This window comes from Barbus barbus (genome assembly GCF_936440315.1).
Source record: "Barbus barbus genome assembly, chromosome: 6".
In the NCBI taxonomy this organism is placed as follows: Eukaryota; Metazoa; Chordata; class Actinopteri; order Cypriniformes; family Cyprinidae; genus Barbus; species Barbus barbus.
In genome coordinates this window covers 18,355,786-18,381,519 of record NC_136734.1, presented here as the reverse complement: position 1 = coordinate 18,381,519, position 25,734 = coordinate 18,355,786, and the positions used below count along the sequence as shown (strand labels likewise).

At 36.3% G+C, this 25,734-nt stretch overlaps 3 protein-coding genes across 4 annotated transcripts; 1 reads left to right on the top strand and 2 right to left on the bottom strand.

Moving 5' to 3' along the window:
- Positions 1 to 3,298: 3,298 nt before the first annotated feature.
- LOC306871123 (putative peptidyl-tRNA hydrolase) lies at positions 3,299 to 6,582 on the bottom strand. The gene is made up of 5 exons (XM_079418833.1): positions 5,939 to 6,582; positions 5,171 to 5,390; positions 4,972 to 5,071; positions 4,837 to 4,882; positions 3,299 to 4,740 (listed from the first exon to the last, which is right to left on the bottom strand). The coding sequence occupies exons 1-5, from the start codon at positions 6,119 to 6,121 to the stop codon at positions 4,480 to 4,482; spliced, it is 810 nt and encodes a 269-aa protein (XP_079274959.1). The 5' UTR covers positions 6,122 to 6,582; the 3' UTR covers positions 3,299 to 4,479.
- A 2,689-nt stretch (positions 6,583 to 9,271) lies between these two features.
- On the top strand, positions 9,272 to 16,934 carry LOC306871122 (phosphatidylinositol polyphosphate 5-phosphatase type IV-like). 2 transcript variants are annotated; one of them, XM_079418832.1, is made up of 11 exons: positions 9,272 to 9,302; positions 10,575 to 11,425; positions 12,714 to 12,837; positions 12,918 to 13,015; positions 13,101 to 13,225; positions 13,680 to 13,799; positions 13,884 to 13,991; positions 14,076 to 14,237; positions 14,345 to 14,460; positions 14,534 to 14,670; positions 15,790 to 16,934. In XM_079418832.1, the coding sequence occupies exons 2-11, from the start codon at positions 10,635 to 10,637 to the stop codon at positions 15,923 to 15,925; spliced, it is 1,917 nt and encodes a 638-aa protein (XP_079274958.1). In that variant the 5' UTR covers positions 9,272 to 9,302; positions 10,575 to 10,634; the 3' UTR covers positions 15,926 to 16,934. The 2 variants fall into 2 exon arrangements, with proteins under 2 accessions (XP_079274958.1, XP_079274957.1); XM_079418831.1 differs by having other exon boundaries at positions 9,289 to 9,330.
- Positions 16,935 to 16,996: 62 nt separating this feature from the next.
- On the bottom strand, positions 16,997 to 24,162 carry LOC306871808 (mitochondrial-processing peptidase subunit alpha-like). The gene is made up of 13 exons (XM_079419979.1): positions 24,095 to 24,162; positions 23,557 to 23,759; positions 23,390 to 23,469; positions 23,183 to 23,265; positions 23,005 to 23,099; positions 22,128 to 22,228; positions 21,784 to 22,047; positions 21,617 to 21,709; positions 21,411 to 21,529; positions 21,234 to 21,324; positions 21,098 to 21,160; positions 18,564 to 18,708; positions 16,997 to 18,089 (listed from the first exon to the last, which is right to left on the bottom strand). Exons 1-13 carry the CDS (start codon positions 24,139 to 24,141, stop codon positions 17,920 to 17,922), a joined length of 1,554 nt encoding a protein of 517 aa, XP_079276105.1. The 5' UTR covers positions 24,142 to 24,162; the 3' UTR covers positions 16,997 to 17,919.
- Positions 24,163 to 25,734: the final 1,572 nt, after the last annotated feature.

Below are 25,734 nucleotides of genomic sequence, written 5' to 3'. Positions count from 1 at the left end.
AAACATGCATATAATTACAGAGTTAAAATCTATTTTTGTGCCAAATATGTTAGCTACGTGTATTTTATAATATTAGCTACTTAAAGAAAAACATCTGATAATGTAGCGCTGATTTTTAGGTTACATTTAGCCTGTAAATGCAGCCTACTAATCAAAACAAACATAATTCTGATGTTAAATTAGCTATAATAGTAATGATAACAAACAATACACCATATGCATAGCCTAATTCTATGCTGTTTTTACATTCCAAGAATTTAGCGTTCAAGCTGAACCATTTTCCATTGTTAATTCAACACATTACAACCACATGATAACGAAAAATAGCCTACAACAAATGTAGGCTAATCTTTTTATTTATTAAAATGTAATGCCAATTGAAATCAACTCAAGTTTTCTTCAACATTGCATTTGAAATCATCAATTTTAAGCAGCTCTTCATTATTTCAAAAGCAACGGTGCTAATAAAAGCCACTGATATGAGAGATGCTGGTTGGAGATGCGTGGGAGCCTCCAGCAACAGATGTCCAGGCACAATTCTCGACTGATCGCTTGACATTTCACAAGAATTGCGTTTGGACAATCAACTGCTTGAGCTCGTATTTCCATAAACAGCACAACTGTGTGTGAATATTTACTGTATAGGATCCATGCGTTTGGGTCCTCGTGTGTTTCTGCTCTTCAGTGGGAAAAGGCCTTGAAGCACATTGTTTTTTCTTCACATAATTCAGGCGTGCAGCCTTTCGGTATACGTTGGCTGTATTTCATAAATTCCTTGGCGGTAAAATTAGGCTACATCACAATAATTTTCGGTCCACTTTTTTTTTCGTTATCTAGAGAAATGTCAGAATAGCACGGGACAAAATTGACGCTCAGTATCCTACTGTCTGTCCAAGCCTGGGATGTTGCTATGTTATTTTACCAAAAACAATAGCATATTTCCACAGAGCTATTTTTTCGGTTGCTAAAATAATAACGGCAAAATAAAATCAGGTCTTACCGGGTATAAAAAGGCAGAGAATAACCAAATTAATCATAAAATATAGTAAATTAATTCGTTCCGGCGTATTAAATAAATTAGCAATAGTGATTCAGAAAATTTCCCTCGGAAATGATCGAGGAATGTGCTGCTCTGTCGATGTGGTCGCGGATCATTAGGAGGTTGTGCTGCACCATCACCAGACACTTTCTTCAGAAGGCACGCCATGTCTGCACCTGTGAGATGTTTCTGATCAAGTATGGAAGACCAAAAAAGACCAAAACATCGTGATGTGCGTCAAATTCCTCAAGAGGTGTCGTTCCGCGGTGCTGCGAGTCTCCAACTTCAATGCGCAGAATAAATAAAGTTCTTCAGCGTGTTCAAGACACGATGCGCGTGACCCTCACAATGCATGTTAGTGAGGATCGAAATTCGTTTATACATAGGCTTTTATCACTCCCATCCAGAGGACTGTTGTAAATGAGGAGCAAAAAACACTGGCTGCGTTTCTGGTTTAAAGGATGCGCGGAGGCTCGCGTGACAACTGCGCAGCTTTCTAAATAAACAGCGAGGGCGAGAGTGGGGTCGGTGGTCGCTTGGTACGAGATTTGAATAACACACCAGTGAGTGATAAATGGCCATTGTGGTGAGAAGGGGATGAGTATCCACTGTCTCAGTCGGCGTAGGGACCAGCAGCTGCGCTGGGACCAGCAACCTCTTAAAGAAACAACACTCTATTTTTTGCCCATTGCGATTACAATCCAGCAGTGTCTACTGTGCCATTACGCATTGTGTCCTCGATGACGTTTCCCTTCTCTCAAAAGCCACTCGTGGAGGGGATTACCTGGCACTTTACCACAAAGGAATCGTTCATGGACACTTCATAAGTAAAGTGTTTTTACGGGCTGCAGACAATCAATATAGGCAAAGATCATATAGGCATAGCCTATAAAAATAAAAACCATCATAAGTGTCTCATTGTTTGAAGTGATAGGCTACTAAAAGCATTTTTTTTCTATTTTAATTTAAACATTTCTCTTTTAATTTAAACCAGGGTTATTATTTGTCATACTTTTTATAGTGACTTTTTCTCAAGTTAGATTTCATTTTAAATGTTTATTTCTGTATAGCCATACATCTTAGAATATTGACTACATTAAATCCATTGAACAATTGCTCAGGTTTGTCATATTAGGATTTTATTTAAACAGGCAAACAATTTGGAGATACAAAACCATTTTTAAACAACAATATATATATATATATATATATATATATATATATATATATATTAAAGGTGACAAAAATAACACCAATTTTTTGGCCAACAAATACTGTGATTAATAAATCATATAATTTTATAGCAATGTTTAAAAATATATATATTTTTTAAACTATTAAAAATAGGTTTGGAAGACAATTCACAATGAAATGATCAAATTTAAGAGGGCTCTGAACTGAGTTTGCAACATTCTTTATAGTCTATATGAAAATACTCAATTGTGTAAAATGACTTTCAGTTACTTAGATCTATTTTAGGCAATGTGTATTACTTTAAATATTTTTGTAAAACATGGAAGACCCCCCTAGTAGGCTTAGAACATTACCCTGAATAAATTTGCACTTTTGTGTGAGCTGTGTCCAGCCGTGCGAGTAACCTCTGACCTTTAGTATTGTTGGGGTTGAGAGTGGACCAAGAAATCCTGACCATTCAGAGAAGCTGGGATTGATCCATTGTAAAGGATTGCTCAGGGAAAACGTATTTGTCAGTGTAGCTGGAATGCTGAATCTTTCACAAGTGATATTGTCTTTGAATTTTTTTTTTTTTTTTTTTTTTGATGGAAACCTTTGTATGCCACAGCTTTGATTTGGATTCTCTACATCTGTCAGAAATCTCCAAACAGCACTGGTTCAGATTACAAATGATTAATTATTATTATAATATTATTATTACTTGGTCATTTTCTTTTTTTAATCAGTCATGGTGTTAATTAAATGAGTGGGTTCATAATTTAATAATTATGCTGAGCCCAATGAAGAATGCTTTTTAAGTGTAATAAAACTTTTTGCCTATACAGTCCGTGAAGTCTAATAACATCTGGCAGAAAGATATGAAACGGACTCCTTAATGTATAATATATGTGTTGTTGCATTTGAGTCGCATTGAACGTGTTTTGTCGATTGAGTGTTCATTCATCCATTATTAATTCAGTAATGAAACAAGTGATTGTTTCAGAACTACAAAACCTTTGTTCATGTTGTTGGGTTACAATAAAATGTACCGTTTTTATATATTACATATTTATAATAACGGTATAAAAGAGTGCAAAACGCTTTTATTTAGAATTTTTCTAACTTTATGCAGCATATTTCATTGCAAATTATAAGCATATTTCAGTGAAAAGTTTAATTGAAAAATTCAATTCAATTTCACATTTTTGCATGCTTTGCTTTGATGACAGCAGCACTTGACCTATATTAACTCGACAAGTTTGTTCTCCGGCATGGTTGGAGATGATCCAAAGAACACCTTGAGCTTCGATGGAAGAACATCTAAATGTCTGTATAAAGAGCCACATGATTAATTACAATTTACTTATTTGTTGCCTAGAATCTGAAATTTTATTTTACGTTAGATTTATTTTAAAACACTTATAAAACACAGTTTAAAATACTTTTACATTTCTGCGTTTAGCAGACACTTTGATACATAGCGACTTATAAAAGAAGGAACAAAAAACTGATTTAACAGATTTTTGGTGCATTCTCATGTTAAACATTCAAGCACACATTTTTGAAGTAACAGTTCTCTGAATATCAGAAATGCAGAAGTGTTTGGGAACCTCTCATTAAACATCATGAGGAAAACACCATAATATAGTGCTTTGAATGAATTTCAAAACACCCAATCACATGAAACGACACTACAGGATCATAGTGAGGTCAGTGTTGTCCAGGTTTCCAAACTGTTTTGATAAATTGACACCTATGAAAAAAAATATTCACATAAAAAACACTCTGATATGCAATATGATGATGTGATGTAACCTTTCAAAGTATACAGAAGTTTTCCTTACATGTTCACTTGCCAAATTTCCGTTGTTTACTTACTTATGGTTGTTTTATTTTAATCCATTTTACATGTTTTTATAAGCCTTATACATTTTTACTTAAATACTGCATTGGTATTTCTAATTTATTGAATTTTCTGCATTCCCTCCAGAAACCTCAAGGGGTTTGCAAATCCAAATTTGGGAAAACCTGTTATAGATACTATAATAGAACATAAAACGCAAGCTGCTGCCTCCCAATATACTGAACTTCAAAATATGGCAGAGACCTAACAAAGCTCAACTCCTTCAGTACAGCGTTATCAAAAATGACTATGCACTAATGTCAGTTTTGGTTTTGTCTTTTATGACAGTGTCCTTCCCTCTTCTGGGCATCAGAACAACACTCAACGCAAAAGAAATACAGTTATCAAACATCTCATGTGTAGGTCAGTTCTGTTTCTGTTCTTCTGTGGTGTCCTGAGATGGTGAAAGCGTCCTGGCTTTATTTTTACATGACACTCTTCTTCCCTCTGCTGGAGAAGTCTGGGGTTGCGAGTCTGTGATATATGTCAGCAGAAAATCTACACTCTGCTTCATGACAGAGTCTAGAACATTTTGTTCCTCTTGTGAAAAACGTCCCAAAACATAACGGTCGACAGGCGTTTTACCGGATGGTCGCCCAATACCAATACGCAACCTTGGCATCACCTGCGGGCACAATCAGCATGTGTTGTTATACTGAATTTCTACTTCTGCAATTCACCTCAGCTGATGTGTTGCTCTTGAAAATACTTGCTAACTTACATCAGTATGAAGGCAGTCCACACATGATCTCACACCATTGTGACCCCTGAGAAGATGAAAATATGGATCAGTCACCAATTAACTCAATATACATATTAAGAGAAAAAAGTTATCAATACAAAAAAATTTATTCACCTTGCACTTCCACCATGTTTAATGCCAAACTTTCCAAGTGGTTTGTCAAGCTCATCGTGAATCAAGAGAATATGTTCGGGTGAAATTAAATATTTGCTGGCTGGAAAAATGTATAAAAATAAATTAATTTAGATTTCCAAGGATTGAAATGAAGAAGGTGGAAAAATATAACAGTGCTATTACAGACAATACATCTCACCTGCTTTTGCCACACTCACACCATTGATGTTCATGAGCAACTTGGGATGAAGAAGAACCAACTGGATATCTTGAAGTTGTGTCACAATGACCTCCCCTGAAACTTGTCGGTCAGATCTCCACCTCTCCGGCACTCCCAAACGTTCAGCTAATGTTGTGAGCACAGTCATACCAACACTATGTCGAGAGCTATTCATACCAGGGTTTCCCAGCCCGACAACCTGAAACACAACAGCAATACACAATGTGATTCAGTCATAGGTTTATATACATACTTAACAGACACTATATCTATTCTGACAGTTATTCTTGGCCCTATTTCATTATAAATTTATTTTATACTTAACTTTTTTACTTATAGTTTCATATAAATGTTAATTGTGCTAAATGACTAAATACGTTGCTTGTAATATATTAGTTGGCTAACAAGTGGAATATTAACCAACTAGTTTCAAATAAACTGGTTGTATAAGTATCTACAAATGTATATGTGTCACTGAAGGTACTTGTCACTATTGGGAAAGCGACTAACAATATAAATACTAATTTTCTTGAGTATTCGTGTCTTGACCAATTGAAAACTCACTACTGTAAGAATTGGCAACTAAATAAGCTCTTAAACGAACAGCCTTTGAAAAAGTCACTTTAATAAATAGTATTTACTAAACAGGCACTATTTCTACAAACTTTAGTATCTATTTTTAAGGAACACAGGTTAAAACAGTTTATCTTAACATGTTAATGCCAATTAAAAGACTATCTGACATACCATTTTCCTTCTACTACAGTCAGCTATCGTTTGTCCAGCCATCTTCGGTGATGGCAGCGTGCTCATCAACCCTCGATTGATCAGTTTTGTTATCATCCGCCTTATGAGAGCCATTGACCGATTGAACGCTTGTGTCACAGCAGCCCAGGCTTTACCTCGCATCGCAACGTGGTTACTCAGCATGACTCATTATGAGTCAGAGTGAGTATAAAGTTTACGATACCGGTCTGTTACACAGTTTCGAAACGACTTTCATCAGATAGATCTCAAATGGTGGACTTTTATACCACGGAATGAGCGTAAATCCAAAGCACAGCAACTTGTATCTATCGGATATATATGTATTGATTTGAATAAGTTTTACATTGCGATCGGATTTGTGATTCATTCGCATGGATCAGTGGGACCCCATGCGTTCTTCGATCCAAGTGTATTGCGAGATTGCCAGATTTCACCAGTGAAACCCTCATATTCAGGACAATGTGTAACATTTGCCTCGGTCAATCCGACAACGGTTTGAAATAGTATATGTCAAACTGAAATATTAAATAATGTGGGTGGCGATAACAGCTGTTTTTTTTTTTTTACCATTTTAGGAGCTCAATTTGAACACGTGTTTTTTACATATTTGGCAACGCAAAGGCAACTGACCTTAGAGAAGCGAAGGAGCTTTTAGTCTTTGCAACCCATAGCGCCATCTATCTCGAGGGTGGAGAGAGTAACATTTGGCAGAAAAACAAACAGGTTCATCTGAAAGGTTTACATACAGAAATATTTAATTACCCATATTTGTGAATTTTGGTCTTCATATTAGTGAAATGTAGGTCAGGTCCGCTCCAAGGACAGTGCAATTATATAGAATACAAATATTAAGAAAAAGAAAAGTAGAAAAAATAAGAGGAATAAAATAAAATAAAAGATAAAAAAATATATATAAAAATGTGCAGGTCAGTACAGATCAGTATGTTGTTGACTTAAATAGTAATAAGAGGAATGTGCAAAAAGAATGTGCAAAAAGTTGTCCAGGGTATTTAAATAGCAGCAATATGAGAGAAAAAATATGAATAGCTATTGATATAGTGGTATATACATGGAGTCATGTGATGTTATGACACAGAGTTAGAGTTTAGGAGCCTGATGGCCTGGGGGAAGAAGCTCCTTCTAAGTCTCTCAGTTTTTGCCATCAGGCTATGGAAGCGCTTACCAGACGGAAGCAAAGTGAATAGTCGGTTACCAGGGTGATTAGAGTCCTTGATTATTTTAACAGCTCTATTTTTGCAGCGTTTGAGGTAGATGTCCTGCAGAGAGGGAGAACAGACCCTGAGATGCGCTCAGCTAAGCGCACAACTCTCTGTAGTGCTTTGCAGTCCTGATTTGAGCTGTTTCCATACCACACTGAGATGCACTGAGTCAATACACTTTCTATGGTCCCTGAATAGAAAGTTTTCAGGATTGCTGGTGAGACCCTGAATTTCCTCAGCTGTCGCAGATGGTACAGTCTTTGCCTGGCTTCCTTAACCTGTGTTTGGATGTGTGTAGTCCAAGTCAGGTTCTCGGAGATGTTTACACCGAGGTACTTGAAGTTACTCCCCCTCTCCACAGGGGTCCCACTGATCATAAGAGGAGTGTAGGGCTGCTGCTGTCTCTTCCTAAAGTCCATGATCAGCTCTTTAGTTTTGCTCACATTTAGAGAGACAGTTGTCCTGGCACCATGATGTGAGTCTCTCTACCTCGTCCAAGTATGCGGTCTCATCGTTGTTGGAGATGAGGCCCAGAACCACAGTATCATCAGCGAATTTGACAATAGATGTGGAGCTGTGAGAGGACACGCAGTCATGCGTGTAGAGAGAGTAGAGCAGGGGACTCAGGACACAGCCCTGTGGGGCTCCTACGTTCAGGGTGATGGAGTTTGAGGTGAACTGGCCAACTTTCACCACTTGAGGTCTGCCGGTGAGGAAGTCTTGAATCCAGTCACAGAGTGAGGAGTTTACAGAGAAGGAGGCATCAGTTACTGTAGAAGATGTGTCGCCTCGCGCCACTTCCCGTGTGGACAGTCGCCACATCAACTGATTATAATGGGTTCGGTAGACACGCTTTAGATGCGGATTAATCACATTTAGGCTGGAATTAGGTCAGAATTAGAATCCAGGATTCTCAAGGGCTCTGGGTCAACAAAGGTGTCCATGGGAACGGAGCTAGTGAAACACACAACATATAAGCATCATGCTCATCCAAACAGCACCTGTAGTGTGCCCTCAACTAACTGATTTTTTTTAATGTAACCAAAAAACAAGATTGACAGCATCAGAAACAAACCCGTCTAGGGGCATAAAAAAAAAAACCCGTATTAAATGCATGCATCATGAATATGGAATGCCACGTTAATTCCAATCAATAAATTCAGTGAAATCAATAAAGGCCTGTTACTAGTAAAAATCCAATCAGTGTCAACAAAAGCCATCAGAGAAATCATTACTGAATGCATTTACACTGCAATTAGCCTACAAATGCATACAATTATATGAAATTAATGTTTTCAATTTTGAAGGCAGAAATATGCCAATATGCAAATCAATTAAATGATACGTTTAATATGAAAATAAAACGGACACTAGGTGGCGCCAAGTCCCTGTCTTAACGAGTGAGTTCAACTGATTCCTTCAAATAGGTTACTTGTTTCACTAGGTAACTTGTTTCGGTGGTGTAGCTGTATATTTGTTTCTGTGATAATTATATCTGGGCCTAATGTGTTATTTTAAAAAAAAAAAGAAAAATCTTTTCATGACAAAATGATCAGAAAGTTTCTCTGTCGCGCGCACCACTCTTTTATGTTATTTTTTTTTTGCTGGCATTTGTGTTCAATTATTATTTTGTTTGTTAAATAAATCTACTATATTTTGGTTAGATCCCCGCTTTCCTCTTTTTTTTGTCATGATCTTTGAGCCGGCCATGACATCTGTTACTGAATGATGGGATATGGCTCGTTTTTCCAATTAATCTCAAATGTGCTCAGGTTCTTTAGTGAGTAATCAATATAATATTTTTAAGTCAAAACTCAGAGTTGTACTACCTTCCATGTGCCAATTAATTTTTGTAGCTTGTGGCACAGCAAATAACAGCAAGTTCTCCAGTAGGCTATATTAACTCACTAATACCATTACTTTTCAAACTAACAACAAGAACGTTTATAGTTTTCAGTGGCTGATTTTTAAAATATTATGTTTTTGTTCTCCTCAGTCTGGTTTGGGAAAATAATACAGACGGTATTAACAGTAGATGGCGCAGTTTAATAAGACACTGCTGCTGACCGGCAGCACACCCTCTTGATTAGTTGTTGGTTGCCTGGCGTTGCTAAGGAAGTCAAGTAAGTTTGCTTCTTCAGCGAACTAGAGGTACCGGAGAGCTGTTTCACTCTCAAAATATGTCATTTTATTTTTCACATAAATGTATATTTATATTTTGCAAAGATAAAAACGCTACATTTTAATTTTAATTTTAGCGATAGCTAACGGATGTGTGACATCAGTGTATTTAATATCGCTGTGAGGGACAGATTTCAGACATCTCTCATCAGAGTTCACTATTAATACATTTTAGTCTTAGTTTAAGTTCACATTTGCTCAGGTTGTTTTTTAATTATAGTCATGTTTTTGTGGTACTGTTTGTACAATAACGTTGTTAAAAGTAGCCTATTGGTTGTCGTTGATAATGTTGTTCATTTACGATGGCTGTTGCTAATTAGACAGTTTCGTAGATGTTTAAATGATTATTAATCCGCTGATGTTTTTCATGCAGTATAACGTAGGACTGCAACAGTTTATGGATTGTGTGTTTCTGCAAAGCATTCTTCCTCTTAACACTTATAAGCTGTTATTACCAGGTTTGTGTTTTAAATTTCAAAATGAAACCCATTTTTCTTACTGAAGTGTGCCAGGGGGTCAACAGACAAATTAAAATAAGAAAGATTTTACAAGATGTATGTTTCTTATTTTTATAGTGTTGTATTCCAGGTAAAGCTGCTTTGGGACAATATTTTTTATAATTTGTTGTTTATACATACTTTTAAATAACATTTTTATGAAAAAAAAATGTATAGACCTGACATTTCTTCTCTAATGTTTTATACTGGGTTGAATAAAACTTTTATTTAGTGTACAAAACTACATTTATATTTATATTTATGCATTTAGCAGATGCTTTTATATAAAATGAATTTCAAAAGAGCACGCAGCAATTTATCACAGAAATAATATTTTCAAAATATACGCGGTTAACTTTACACAAAATAGTTTTTTTTGAGGAAGTGTTTTAATATGTTTTGACTTTAGTACAATGACAAATAAGAGCAAAAATATATTGTTGAAAATAGGTGAAAAAAATATTTCAAACATAAAAATATGTAAGCTAGCTGCCTTTACATTTAAGGAAGTGGTCCCTTGTAATATATAGAAATGATTTAAAACCCATTTATTTTAATTGTTCTGTTATTTAGGGTTTGTATTATAACTTTTATATTTTAAATCAATATTGGGCAAGATGTGGAATGTTGCTTAACTGAGCAATAAGTGAAATATCTCTTAATCGAAAAACATAATTGACATAAGTCCTCAAAATAATCTCCTCCCTGTCTCCACAGGATGTAATCATCTGAGTATCATGGGACTTGTTTACATCTAAAACTAAGTCTGCCTATAGGATGAGTGAACATGGAGACAGCATCGTCCCATTTAACCCCACAGAACTCAGGTCAGGAGAACCAGCTTGTAAAGCAGATATTACTGTTCTAAGTGTAGACCAGTGGACAGAGAAGAGCAACAAGGAGGAGCTCAAAGACATCAAGAAGCCATATGAAGGTACCAAACTACTTCAGGATGAGCATAACAAGGACGCCAAACTTAGTCCATTTCAGCCTCGACCTCCCTCTCTTCCGAAGCACGTGGGATTGGGAATGGGGGGTAAAAACATCTCATTTGATGATAAGGTGAGGGGGAGAAGATTGAGGAACAGCCAGGAGAGTCTCACCGACCCAGGCGAGACGGGCTCTTCCACCGATTCGCTTAAAGAAGACTACTCATCAAATGGCCAAGGCCTTGCATCCAGACGTCCCCTCGATCTCCCACCCCTGGAGACACCATCATTCAGGATTAGGACCGGTAGCTTCTCCGAGACTGACAATGAGCATAGTGATCCAAATAAAGAGCGTTTGAAACCATCCAGAATTATTTTGTCCCCACTACAACCCACTGGGACATGTCCCTCTCTGGAGAACAGCGCAGCCTTCACGTCCTTAAGGACAACTAATCGGATTGACAGGGATTGTTTGGATTACGGTGCGGTGGGGAGAAGGGGGCGGTCGGAGAGGCTTCAAAGGAATCTGAGCGATAGCCGGCTGTTGGACACCATGGTGTCAGACAATGCCTCTGTCCATTCCATGAAGTCCACCTATAGCGTTCTGAACCCCATTAGACCCCAGGATGTGAGAAACAGGTGAGTGTTTTTTTTATCATTAATTTGTTTCTTCTTTTCTGCAGCCTGTTTTCTCAGCAGATCTCCATCTTCAGCGTGAAGATCACGTGATCACAGGCTGATGTGGCACCTTGATTACCTCCCAAAGGGTCCTAAGTGTCCGAGCCACATTTTTATGTGAATGCATAAACCAAGTTAAATTTTATGTTTCACACGGAAGTAGACCATGATTAATGTTCCTGCAGGAATAAGCACAGGCACTTGCCACAGTAAGTCGCTACTTCCAGAATCACCTGAACAGCTTTAGTTGTGGGAAGTGAAAAGTGAAGCTGGACATTTATAGAGAGATTGGAGAGGAAGGGTGAAGCAGTGTGAATGCAAAGGGGATTAATGGATCAGTGAGATGCTAGTTCAGCAACTGTCAAACTGCATCAGCAGAACATACATTCATCTTCTACTTGAAGGTGACATGATATATGTATGGGCAGTATGAAATACTAAATCTTATTAGACAATTTACATCTTTATTAATGTTATAATTCAGCCAGAAATTCAGTTGTCGTTATTAACGCTTTGTGTCGTTCTTAAATCTGTATGGTCTTCCTCTGTGGAACATCAGTGGAGATGTTTTGAAGAATGTTCTCGTTGTTCTTTTCCATCTGTGAGATCATATTTTGACCAGGGTTTACACAAGACAATTGTAAAATAATAAAAAGTGAAACACTTTACTAAACAATCAATGCTACAAGTAAATTTAAGCATAAAATAGGAAAAATAAATGATTTGCTAAAGATTACGTTTAACAAGCTCATTAAATGGTTAATGTTTATAGATTTAATGGATTAATTGAGGTAATTAACATGTAAAAACAAGGGAACTGAGCATGAACGATTAAATACCCAGTCCGTATTAGCTACTGAATCTGATAAAGAAAAGGAATAAACATTTTTTTTTTATAATTGCTTGTATTTGCAAGAACGAATGTAATCATGTATGTATATTCCCATCCTTTAGTTTAAAATTGCTCTGTCTTGAAATTATGTAGTTTTAAAGAATGCAAGGATGCATTATGACAAATGCTGGATTAAATATATATATATATATATATGTGTGTGTGTGTGTGTGTGTGTGTGTGTGTGTGTGTGTCAAAACATTTGGGTAAACTCATCCTTTAGTTTCAAATTGTTCTGTCTTCATGAAATAATGTAGTTTATAAGAATGTATTATGTGACATGCTAAAAGGAGCATTTCTCTAATCTTTTGTTCTTATTTATTGTTTTCCTGAAAATGTACCTGCTTATGGTTTTAGGAGCTTTCTGGAGGGCAGTGTTTTGGGTAACGGTGCCTTGCTGGGGGCAGAGGAGCTAGACCGCTACTTCCCTGAGAGACGGCTCGGTATCTACGTGGCCACATGGAACATGCAAGGAGAGAAGGTGTGGAACAATACTGTCATTTCGAATGATTTGTTTAAGTACATAGCAGCTGTAGCCTAAGGTCTTACTCTTGGTCTCAGGGGCTTCCATACAACCTAGATGATCTGCTGCTCCCAACCGACACAGACTTTGCACAGGACGTCTACGTTATAGGAGTTCAGGAAGGGTGTCCTGATAGGTAGGACTTTGAGTTGCTTTTCACAGGGTTTATTTAGTCTATTTCTGATACTCAGCACATTTACTCTCTTCATGTTTGTCCACAGGAGGGAGTGGGAGATCCGCCTGCAGGAAACTCTTGGGCCGTATTACGTGATGCTGTATGCAGCAGCCCATGGCGTTCTCTATCTCACTGTATTTGTCAGGAGAGACCTCATATGGTTCTGTTCAGGTAAAGCTTTTTTTTTCTCCAAATTAAAATGATATAATATGTTGTGCACTACTGTTGTTTTAATATTTTTAGTACTTATGCTTACCAAGGCTTTTTTTTTCTATTTTAATGTATTCTAAAATGTAATTTATTACTGTGATGCAAAGTTGCATTTTAAGCAGCCATTACTTCAGTCTTTGGTGTCACATGATCCTTCAGAAATAATTCTAATATGTTGATTTGCTGCGCAAGAAACTTTAGTATTATCAGTGTTGAACTATCAATGATATCGTCAGTTCAAATGAACAGTGTTTATTTGAAATAGATATTTTTTTTGTGACAGTATATAAACTTCACTGCCATTTTTGGTCAATTTTTCATTTGTTTAATGTTACCTTGTTGAATAAATGTATTAATTTATTTTTAAAAAAAATAATGTAATATAATAGATTGCTGTCTTTTTTTGCCACTACAGAGGTGGAACATGCTACAGTCACAACCAGAATTATATCTCAGATTAAGACTAAAGGAGCTGTGGGTATTGGCTTCACTTTCTTTGGGACGTCCTTCCTCTTTATTACATCCCATTTCACTTGTAAGTTGAATATTATTAACAACCCAGTTATATGAACTATAAATATATTATAAATAAACCCAACCATCTTTGTATTTGTTTAAGCTGGAGATTCTAAAGTGTATGAGAGGATCTTAGATTACAACAAGATCATAGAAGCTTTGGCTCTTCCTAGAAACCTTCCAGATACAAACCCTTACCGCTCCACAACATGTGAGTGTTTCTGCATTTGTCACATTTGTCATATATAGTGTATTTATTTTTCTGTGAATGATCAAATTTGCCATTCATTCTCAGCTGATGTCACAACCCGTTTTGATGAAGTCTTCTGGTTTGGAGATTTTAATTTCCGCCTGAATAAAGCCAGAGGTGAGGTGGAGGCCATTTTGAATCAGGTTATGGGTGCAGATATGAGCCCACTATTACAACATGACCAGCTGTTGAAAGAGATGAAAGAAGGCAAGTTAGATGCTAAATTAAAGTCCTGTGTAATTTATGCATATGCTCCCTTCAAGGGAAAATACAAAGTCTTTGTACTTTAACAGGAAGAATCTGTGCATTTGCAGGTTCCATTTTTAAAGGGTTTCAGGAAGCATCTATTCACTTTCCTCCCACATACAAGTTTGACATTGGTTGTGATGTCTATGACACCACCACAAAGCAGAGAACACCCTCATATACAGTAAGCTTTTTGCTAATTACATAACATACATACCCTTTAGTACAGTTGTTGATTTTTCCTCATTTGTTGACAGGACCGGATTCTTTATCGAAACAGACAAGCAGATGACATTAAAGTGGTCAAGTATACGTCTTGCTTGTCCATTAAGACATCAGATCACCGGCCTGTCATTGGCATGTTTCAGGTCAAACTTCGTCCAGGTCGAGACAAGTAAGCATAGATGTTGTTCATACGTAGATGTATATAATAAAACCTGAGATTTCTGTTTATCCATGTCATCAAAACGTGGTCCGAAAAATTGCATAAAGACATCCATATGATTCGAACGGTTTAATTCCAGTCGTCTTAAGAGACATGATGGCTTTAAATGTTGAACTAATTTAATTTAGGGTATATAATCCATATTCTTGTGCTTTTCATCAGAATGATACGAAACTTGGTAAAGGTTTTGGCACTTACTATGTGAACACAAAAAGAAAAAAGTAATGGACATAATTTGAAAAGATCAAATGGTCCTGAAAATAGTCACACTTGTACTCTTAGTGGTCAAAAGTGACTGCATTGGAAACTAATGGAAAAGTTTTGAGATTTCAGCCTCAAATTTGGAACACAACTTTTTTCAGGTTTTGATTTTCTTGCGGTTTTAGAGTAAAATATGTTTTGTAAAATATATATTTAATATAAAATTCTAAAATAGTATTTTGTGCATTTTTAATAATAATAAACATAAAATTGCAAGAGGCCAACTTTAAGACTCTCCTCCGAAGAATTCAAGATTTGCGACAGTTTAAGCTGGAAATTTCATTTTCAGATCTATGCTCAAAAAGTGGTTAACAGGTAATAAATGGATGATAACTATTGCATATATATAATTTAGCACCATAAAATCCCCTAAAAATATTCAACTAAAATATACTACATTCATATCAATAAAAAAGGTAATTTTTGACAACAAAGAAAACAAAGAGCTCCAGCATCAGGTTAAACACTGATCAAAGCACTTCATGATCAAACATGGGAAGGTCACTGCGAAAGTTTCATTGTGTCAAAGAACTAACCTTTTAACCAGTCGTTAACCAGTTTCATTCATGTAATTCTTGTATATTGGTGTTACATTACATTACAAAGATAATGAAGCAAAAGCACTGGGACACCTTCTACTGTCATTTTACAAAACAAATCATGTGATTTATTCTAGTAGACACAAGCTTTTCATCAGTTTACGAAATGGAATGTTAGTGTTTTGTGGTCTGTTCATGTTTCACAGGATGTTATTCTGTGAAACATGTAGGTTTAATAAACACTAAATCAGTGTATTATCCTCCCCAGCATTCCTTTGGGTGCTGGCCAGTTTGACAGGAGCCTGTACCTTGAAGGAATCCGAAGGAGAATCACCAGGGAGCTGAAAAAGAGAGAGGCAGCCATGAAGAACCAGAATAACAGCACGGTTTGCACCATATCCTGATTGGGGGACCAGTGTGTGAGAGCCATAGGGTGATAAAACTGATCATTTCAAACACAGAGGTACTGACTTGGAAAGCTGGACTTTCAGGACCAAAGGATAACTCGGTACTACGGATGTCAAGTGCATAGTCCAGGGATTAAAATACTGCGGCTGGACAGCTGGTACTTTAAAATATGACATAAAGCTATAAAATATACTGACCGGAGTAAATCAAGTTAGCTGTACTGTACATCCGTTATTCCTAATCCATTTTTTGTATTATTTCATATTCTGGTATTTAACTTGCAAGCCGAAACAGTCTCTTCTGTGTATGGTTTCAACTGATAGTGTTTCATGGCCTTGTTAAACCATTAGCTCACCTTTAACTGATACTGTAAACACATACCAGTACCAGGCAGCTAATTCTGCTCGTTTGATTGGCTCCTGAGTCATTTTTGAAGAATTACCTAACATTTTGCTAAATTGTACTCTTTTATAAAAGGGAACCGTACTGTAGCATAATTACCTAACATTTTGCTAACATTTGTACTCTTTTATAAAAGGGAACTTTACTGTAGCATAATTACCAGCACACCTGGGGAGAATTTGTGTTAGCAGTTGTTTTTATTTGTGGATTATCATTGATAGGTCAATGTGGTATCATGTAGAGAGGCTGACCTTGGGTTCATTTGAGTGCAAAATCTAAGCGAGGCGGCACAGACTATACTTGAGTTTACTGCCTTAACATATCCAATATAATTCAGCTTACTTGATGTCACATGTGATGTATGTATGGGAGCAGGGACGACCATAGTATTGGTGTTGCTTGCGCATGGATCTCAGTGACTGTGGTGTAATAGTAAGTCACGCATTCACATCATGAATTTCAGTTCTGTTTGTACTGAAAGTGCCTGCGATCTTTCTCATGATTGCCTCAGTGACTTCAAGTACATTCTGCTGTTTAAAACCAAATAATAGCCTGTTATAAATGTTTGTTTACTATGTAAAGTAATACAAAAACTCATACTTGAGGTGTTATTTCTTTTTTGTTTCGATTACACGTTAAGGACCAAATGTGTACATGAAAAAAATAATACAAAGGTTCAAACTTTTATTTTTTTTTAAGGGAACATGAGGGTTTTTGCTCATGACAGATTCAACCATTGCCATCATCTTAATAGGCAGCAATGGTAAAAAAATATATATATATATAACAAGTAAACTTGTACTGAAGAGGTACAAGGGAATAAATATATTCTTGTAGGGTAATCCAACACAAACCACTAAATAGACATACATTAATCAACTCTTGGTAAACTCTTGATCAGAGGTTCACGGTAACAGTGATTTAGCAAGAGAAAAGGGGAATAACATTATGTACACTGTTTTCACAGCTAGGGTAAGTGGCAGACCACACAGTTCATGTCATTCTTTTCAGATATTTTAATATACTGACTGAAGCAAGGGTTTTGTAGAACTTTCTGAAAAACGGAGTGTGATGTGTGAAATATCATTTGGGTTTGCCCAGTTTTACACAGAAGAGCACAGCCTATGAACAACAATGCAGAAATGTGAACAAATGCCATGGAAAAGTCCACTTATTGAGCCAATTAAGATAGAAATGTGAAATTAATACATTTTAACACATGAAATTTAAACACATGAATTCAACAAAATCATGCAAAATAATGCATTGGTGTGTGAATTTAAACTTAGCCAATTTCAAAATTGTCACTTACACACCCTCATGTCATTACAAACATTTCTTTCATCTTTGTAACAGAAAAGAATATATATTGAAGAATCAAACCCATTAGAGCCTTAATTTTTATAGACATTTTTTTTTTCACAGTAGAAAGTCCTACAGTTTTGAGGGTGATTGAATAATGACAGATTTTTTGGGTCAACTATTGTTTTAAACTCATGTTTTAAGTACATTATAAATGAAATGCAACCACAGTCTAAGCATTGCACATAAATTCCAGTCAAGAATAATATTTGTTGGGTCAGTCCTCCTATCGGAACAGGCGGTATATGCGAGGCAGACGTCCGTCTTTACTAGAGAGAGCGGCTTGAATGTCCTCGTATGAGGGCAGCTCTGTCAGATCTCCCAGCGCTGCCACCGCAGGCTTACTACGCAGCATTTTCGTAGTGACTCTCTTGATGTCACTGGCTGTAACATTACCTAAAACAAAGAAAAGTGTGTGGGGGGGGGTCTATTAATTGATATTTTTTAGCAAATATATGTCTCTCAGAAAGAACTAGTGAATTGTATGGTACTGATATAACATTTAAGCCATGTAATGCAATTATTAAGTACGTACGCTACCATTCAAAAGTTTTGGGGTCGGTAAATTTTTTAAAAAGATTTTTTGATCAAAGATACAGTAAAATATTGTTACAATTTAAAATTATTTTTTTCAATTTTAATACATTTTAAAATGGGATTAATTCTTGTAAAGCCAAAGCTGAATTTTCAGCAGCCATTGCACTCCAGTCTTCAGTGTCACATGATTCTACAGAAGTCATTCTAATATGCTGATTTTCACAAACTTTTGAATGGTTGTGTATTAAGTAGTTTGTGAATGTTACAAACATACATTTACATGCTAAATGAAGCTTATAGGCTTTATACTTTGCAGTAGACATCAGTACTTACTGATGAGCTCACACAACTCATGTGGCAGCTTCCTCTTGTCTGTCGCAAGTACTTGTCGACCTACGTCTTCAAAGATGACCGGTCTAGACTCCAGGTTCATCATGAGCATGGACTTCAGTTGTGTCTTGGCTCTCTCTAGCTCCATCTGCACAAGTGAGAGATTTCAGGTTTTGAACACAAATTCACAATGAGTCAAGTCACCTTTATGTATATAATGCTTTATACAAAACAGATTGTGTCAAAGCAGCTTTACAGTGTCGAACAGGAAGATCGTCTGTCAATAATGCAAGAGGAGTAACAAACACACCCTTTTCACAGACTGTGATGATGTGTGATCTTTTTTTTTTAATATATTTAAAAATATAATATACATTATACATAATACTGTACTTTTATATTACCGAGGAATTACATTTCAGAAAACAATGTTCAGACCACTGTAGCCAAGCTCTGAATATTGTTTTCATCTTTTGGAAAGTCAGAGAGATTCTACGGTTGATTTTACAGGGTTTCTGCAGGTTTTATAAAAATAAATTTAAGTTTTTTAGACCAAGTAAAGAAAACTTAAGGAATAAATTGAATGTAACAATACATCAATATGGTCTCTAAATGCAAAGGTCTTGTATTAGCAATGCTTCAAATACAACTTCCAATAATTCACAAAAAATAGATCAAGGCTTGAATGGCTCTGCTCCATACCACTAGAATATGGAAATATCTTTTACTGTACCTTCTGATCACATTTTGCAAAGTGAGTTTCTTCCTTAATATTTCGGTCTTGTTTTCTAGTGCAAATATCTAAATCTAAATCCATTTACTTGAGCAGCAAAATTACATGAGTTTCGTTTTATGATAAAATGATCAAAATGAAGGGACTGGGAGATTAGGGGTGTGCGATATGACGATTTTTGATCGTGGACGATAAAAATGTCTCCACGATCTGCTTTTTAAGAAATATCGTAGTATCGCGCTACCGCGCACATTGTCAAATACAGTTCTGGCGCCGTCGTCTTTATATACTGTACAACACGACATACAGCAGTAGAGTTACTCAGACAGGACACTGCACTTATTCGCGTTCGCAAAAGTACATTATTTGCACACAAGCCTTGCTGGTTAAATGTTTAATTCGCGCGCTGGTCTGACGTGCGCTTGTTCTGAGCGGATACACCTGAAGCACGCGCACTAAAATGCCTGTCTAACAGCGCCTGATTACTCAACTAAGTTATATTTTGCGCTAATACTGTCAAAACACACAAGGTTTACATACAGACTGAGTTGGTTATCTCTAAAATGAAAGTAAATAGTTAAGAGAGAAACGGATGCGTGCAGCTCTTAAAGGGACAGGACACTAAACGTGCTGTCTACTGTCATTAAAGGGATAGTTCACCCTAAAATTTAATTTCTGTCATTATTTACTCAGTGGAAAACCAAACAGTTGCTGGTCCACATTGACTTTGATAGTAGGAAAGAAAAATCCTATGGAAGTCACTGAGGACCAGCAACTGTTTGGTTTTCCACCTTCTTCAAAATAGCGTTTATGTTCAGCAGAAGAAAGAAACTCATTCAGGTTTAAAACAACTTTTGAGTAAATGATGATATAAAAATACAACATTATGACAGAATTGACAGACAGATGACAGAATATTAATTTGTGGGGGAACTATTCATTTAACGTTAACAAAACAACAAAACGCAAAAGAGAAAAATCCCTCACTATTCTTGACTGAAAAACTTTAATACAGTTGCTTTAGGAATCAGTCTATCTAGTGTTTTATTTTTATATTTGTTCATTCAATTTCATTGAATGCTCTGCTAAATACACCTATTGTACCTGGAAATAAAGCACTGTTTGTTTTATTTGTATATTATGTGTATTTGTAATGTGTATCTTTGTTCTTATTTTTTAATAAAATAATGACAAAGATTTTTTATCTTCGCCCACTTTGGCCTAAATATCTGCCATGCATCTTTGTCTTTCTAGTTTGGCTGTAATGCTCAGACAACTTGTAAAACCAAAATAGTAAAACTAACAAAGAATCGTGATAAAAATCGTGAATCGTGATATTTCTATAAAAGATCGTGATATGATATTTTTCCCATATCGCCCACCCCTATGGGAGATTATGACTAAAACAGTAATAAATATCTGCCAATGGACTCCAAATATCTCTCAATGGAAAAACCCATTGAGAACTCACTTAATTTTGCTAAATTTCTCTGAAAACAAGACTTATTAAATTAATTTAAGGATGTTTATATTGGAAACAAGACAGAAACTCTTAAGATAATCATTTTATGCAGTGCATAGGTCATTTAATGCCACGGCTTTATGGATTTCATTTAAGACTCTCTGCTGTGATTTAAGACTTAAATCACTTAAACTGTGGCATTATTGTATCATTTTCTATTGGGGCAAATGGGAACACAAAAAGTGCATATTGTAGTTTCCATTCACCACTATAGAAGTTGACCCAACTATGACTTTGCTTCCAGAAATCCATAACAAAGGAAGGACAAAAGGAAGGTCTTACTTCTCCTGCTGTCCCAGTCATCTGAATAAACTCCCTGGTAATGATCTCCACCATTTCTCGCACCTAAACAAATAAATAGTTTAAAATAATGCAGTGTACGGTAGTAATATTTACAACATAAACCTAACTACAGTACCTGTCTAGGGTCTGCACTTGCATGGATACAGAGCAGACCACTATCTTCATAGCTGTGGTGGTACGAAGTAGCATTGTACATCCAGTGATGCCTGTACAAACAACAACAGAATGCTTAAAACGGTTCACCACATAAATAACAGTAGAGTATAGGGAGCATGAATAGAGAACACCACACCTGTTGAGCACATTAAGGTAGAGACGGGTGAACATGCCTTTTCCGGGCCCTCCGGCAGAGAAGGACCCTCCGCCTCCCATCATCATATTGAGGACCGCAAAGGGGATGAAGTCATCCTCCTATAAGTGAAAAAAAAAAACTCACATCTGCACACAAACATTTCCGGCAAGCATGAAATTGAATTGATTTTAATATGTGCAACAAACCAAAAAGGAACAGCTCTCCAGCCCAATCATGATGTGTGTTAATTCAGGAATAGGTGTTGGACCCAAACTCACATCTGACATGTCCTTCACCATCTGACATGAGACAATCAGCTTAGCTGAATTCAGGAATATTAAAAAACAAATGATGACTGCCGGAATTCGCTCACCTTAACAATTCCACCCGTGTATTGTGCTACAGACTGGTCGACATTGGCAGGTGTGCTCGCACCCCATACTGGTTTAACATTTAGGAGATACTTTCTGGCACACTGCACAAGCTGCTCATGTTCAATCCCAACCCCGGCCAGCACCATGCGCTCCGGACAGTAATAGCTCTGTAGGTACTTATGAAGCAGCTTCCTGTCGATTTTCTCAACATTTTCGGGAGGGCAGAAGCGAGGCAGGCCCATGGTGTTGCCCCTGTATGCAGCCTAAATATTGAAAGAGAAAATCAAATAAGACTTACAAACTCATTTCAATGAGCTACAGAAGAGCATTAAGCTGTACTCACAGCATGAATCATTTCTGTTAGTAAAGGCTCCGGGTCAGGTCGCATGTTCAGATCCTCCAACTCAAACCGAACAGCCATTCTGGTCATCTCAATCTCCTCATCTGAAGAAATAACATCAGTTACATACAATACACGTCGAAAATCTGGAATTTTCTAAACGTTTTTTGAAGTCTCTTATGCTCACCAAGGCTGCATGTATTTGATTAAAAATACTGTACAAACAGAAATATAATTAATTCAAACTGTTTTCTATTTTAATTTGTATTTAAAATATAATTTATTCCTGTGATGGGAAAGTTTTTTTTTTAGAATCATTACTCCAGTCTTCAGTGTCACGTGATCCTTTAGAAATCACTCTAATATACTGATTGGTGCTCAAGAAACTTTTTGTTTGTTGTGCTGCTTAATATTTTTGAGAAAACATTTTATCAGCATTCTTTGGTGCATATACAGTTCAAAAGAACAGAATTTGTTGGTAACACTTTATTTTAGGGTCTCTTAACTAGTTGCTTATTAGCATGCATATTACTAGAATATTAGCCATTTATTAGTAGTAATTAAGCACATATTAATGCCTTATTCTGCATGACCTTATTCTACATCCATAATCCTACCCTAAACTTAACAACTACGTTACTAATTATTAATAAGCAGCAAATTAGGACTTTATTGAGGGAAAAGTTGTAGTTAATAGTGAATAAGTGTTCCCTATTCTAAAGTGTTACCAATTTGTTTAAATGTAAATGTCTTTACTATGAAAAAATTATTCATTTTATTTTTCTCTCAATTGCCCCAAACTTTTGCATAGTAGTGTATGATGTTAACCATTTCAAAGATTCAGTAACATTAAATAATCAGTTGTGTTTTAGATACTCACCTAATAAACGGGGCTGTAGAACCGCATCTGACAGGAGCTTGACTACAGTATCCAGACCCTTAACTTCAGCTGAAACCGCATACATTGTTGTGTCCCTGTAAATGACAGAAATAAATAAAACATGCTAAATAAGAGGTAAACAGAAGAGAAAAAAATTATTAGAAAAAAAGTATCAGACCTGGATGTTTGGCAGTCACATATGCCTCCATGTTTCTCAAGTGTTAGGAGAATTTCATCTTTACTTCCAAACTGGGCTGTAGACTTAAATTGAAGTATGAATCAGACTGAGTTTGGTTTTGTGCATTTAAATCCGAAGAACAGTGTCAAGTCAGTTTAGTATATAAACAATTCATGCAATACAACTCATAAACATATACTAACTTACAGAAAAGGAAAGCTTTTCCAAAAAGTGTGCAATTCCACTGGGATATTTTGCTTCATGACGCGAGCCCGAGTTTACTAAAACTAAAAACAAGCAGGTAACGTTAAGATACAACCCTCAGTATCTGGCTCAGCTCATTTGAATCAATCGACTCTTCACATTGTACTTACTTCCAACTGTACAGAATTGACCAAATTTATTCTGAGATGCAACTTTGAGTCCGTTTTCTAAGGTGCTGATTTTAGTCTCGTATTTCTCGTGGCCGTCCACGGAGGCAAAGACAGGTTTGGGGATCCCGGGTAACGGTGTGGACAGGGACACACTGGGATAGGCGCTGCCGCTGCTGTACCGTCTACATACTGCGATGCCATACCTGCAACAGTCAGATACTGTCAGCCCTCACTGCTTCTACAGGTATCTCAACATTAAACACGCGTGGCAACACAGATAAAACATGAGCAATATGATAGCAATAACATATCCACACTGGCAATTGCAACATTTGCTGTCAATTACAGTTTACCGGGGAAGCACGCGGGATTTTGAAGTTTGTCACATGTACACTATCGCTATAACAAACGATTTTATGAAGTAGGCTAGAGACACTAATCTAAAATATATTATTTTATAAAGTCAACACAAACATGAGGCTGCGGCTCTACTCATGTGACTTTACAGTACGTGAATAATTAGGATAATAGATCAAACCTCTGCGCTCGGCTCCAGCCCCTTAATCTTGACATGTGAGCAGCCATCTTGAATTATATTTGACCAAGAACGTTGCCCGGAAATGGTTATTAAACACTTCCTACTCTAGTCATGTTGCTATGATCCTAGAAAACAAAAAAACAACCAAACAAAACCTTTGTATGAATAGACGGCGAGGATAGATTGAGAAACAACATGTATTTACATTGTTATTGTGTTGGGGAAATATAAAACAAACTGGTATTTGTACAGTAACAACTTATTAATATTATTATGCCTAAATTTGACTAGTTTTCACAGTCCAGTTACATAACTTTTCTCTCTAGCATTAGTTTTAAAATAAACAAAATGGAAAATAAATAAATATACAAACAAACAAATAACAGGACAGGTTGTCACGTGTGCTCTATTTGTTGTAATTTTCTTTTATTAAAAATGCATTAAATAGCTATAGTCTAAAACAGATGGCAGGGTCCCATTGTGAAAACTTTCCTCATACAGTGTGACATTATGCCCCCCAAAACCTACATGTAATAATGAACAGATTTTTTGATGATGAGCAATAACAATGAAATTCTTTTTGTGCTTGTGAAAGTATTCATACAGAAACATACTTTCAAAAATAAACTATGAGAAATGTTCACTAGTGTAAAACTATAGCCTCCCTAAGAATTATCAATAAAAAAGCAACTAAAGTAGCTACATAAACCAATCTGTTGAGATTCATGCTTGACATGAAAGAAGTAATATTATGCATGTTTGGAGTCTTTCAGACCAGTTTTCTTTCACACTAGTTTAACCTAAAAGAGCCTGTGTCTGTATAGAACAGTTTGTACTTGTATTGAGACCAAAATAAATGGTGCATGAGAATTGGATTGATTTCTAAATGCAGGCATCAGCGCTTTTTGTTCATGGCCACACGAGAATTAGTTCACTGAAAGAAGTGCGCATATATTTAGAGAATGATGTTTTCAATGCATCTGATTCTTATTTTGTTGACCATATGTTTAATGCCACAAATGAACTTTTCATATGAGCTTCAAGATACAATTCACACTCTGAGAGAGGAGAACGCATACCTGCATCACAGACTGAAAAACCTCACGCAGACACTGCGAGAGCTGAGAAAACTTCTGGATCACTCACATGGTGAGAATAATCTGTCTAGAGACCTTTGATAATACGAGTGTCTATGAGCTGGTGTTTGTATGCAATTTTATATTTAGATTTTGTTTAAATAATTTTTTCTATCCATAACTGTTTATATTTCCACAGGGTCTGCTGTGAATCATGATAGTGACAAGTTGCATGCCTGGAATGAGTGGATTAAGAATGGTAATATATGGCTTTTTTTACAGCACTACTGAAATCTGAAAGGATTTCTCACCTTCTGATGTATATATAGTGAATCAATGCAGTATGTGATTGAACATGAGCTTACAATGTAATGTAAGCAAGGCTAACAGCTTCTGTACTCGAGTCATGTATAAAAGTATTGTGTGTAAATCGAAGCAGACTGGTCCTCACTCTGTTACAAACTGAGATGCTGTGTGGTGTTTTTCAGGTATCAGCACAGAGACTCATCTCATGTTAGAACAAGCTTTCTGCCTGCCAGATCTTCATGCTAATGCTAATTCATA

Bases quoted from the DNA above. Each gene is read 5' to 3' on its own strand.
- LOC306871123 (XM_079418833.1), bottom strand. From the start codon at position 6,121: ATGCTGAGTAACCACGTTGCGATGCGAGGTAAAGCCTGGGCTGCTGTG. The intron at 5,072-5,170 runs GTGAGATGTATT...ACATTTTTCCAG, and splicing joins TGTGAGTGTGGCAAAAGCAG to CCAGCAAATATTTAATTTCA. The intron at 4,741-4,836 runs GTAAGTTAGCAA...TTGTGCCCGCAG, and splicing joins TGGACTGCCTTCATACTGAT to GTGATGCCAAGGTTGCGTAT.
- LOC306871808 (XM_079419979.1), bottom strand. From the start codon at position 24,141: ATGGCTGCTCACATGTCAAGATTAAGGGGCTGGAGCCGAGCGCAGAG. The intron at 23,266-23,389 runs GTAAGTTAGTAT...CTTCAATTTAAG, and splicing joins TGGAAAAGCTTTCCTTTTCT to TCTACAGCCCAGTTTGGAAG. The intron at 23,100-23,182 runs GTCTGATACTTT...TGTCATTTACAG, and splicing joins TGTGACTGCCAAACATCCAG to GGACACAACAATGTATGCGG.
- LOC306871122 (XM_079418832.1), top strand. From the start codon at position 10,635: ATGAGTGAACATGGAGACAGCATCGTCCCATTTAACCCCACAGAACTC. The intron at 13,800-13,883 runs GTAAGTTGAATA...TATTTGTTTAAG, and splicing joins TATTACATCCCATTTCACTT to CTGGAGATTCTAAAGTGTAT. The intron at 14,238-14,344 runs GCAAGTTAGATG...GTGCATTTGCAG, and splicing joins GTTGAAAGAGATGAAAGAAG to GTTCCATTTTTAAAGGGTTT.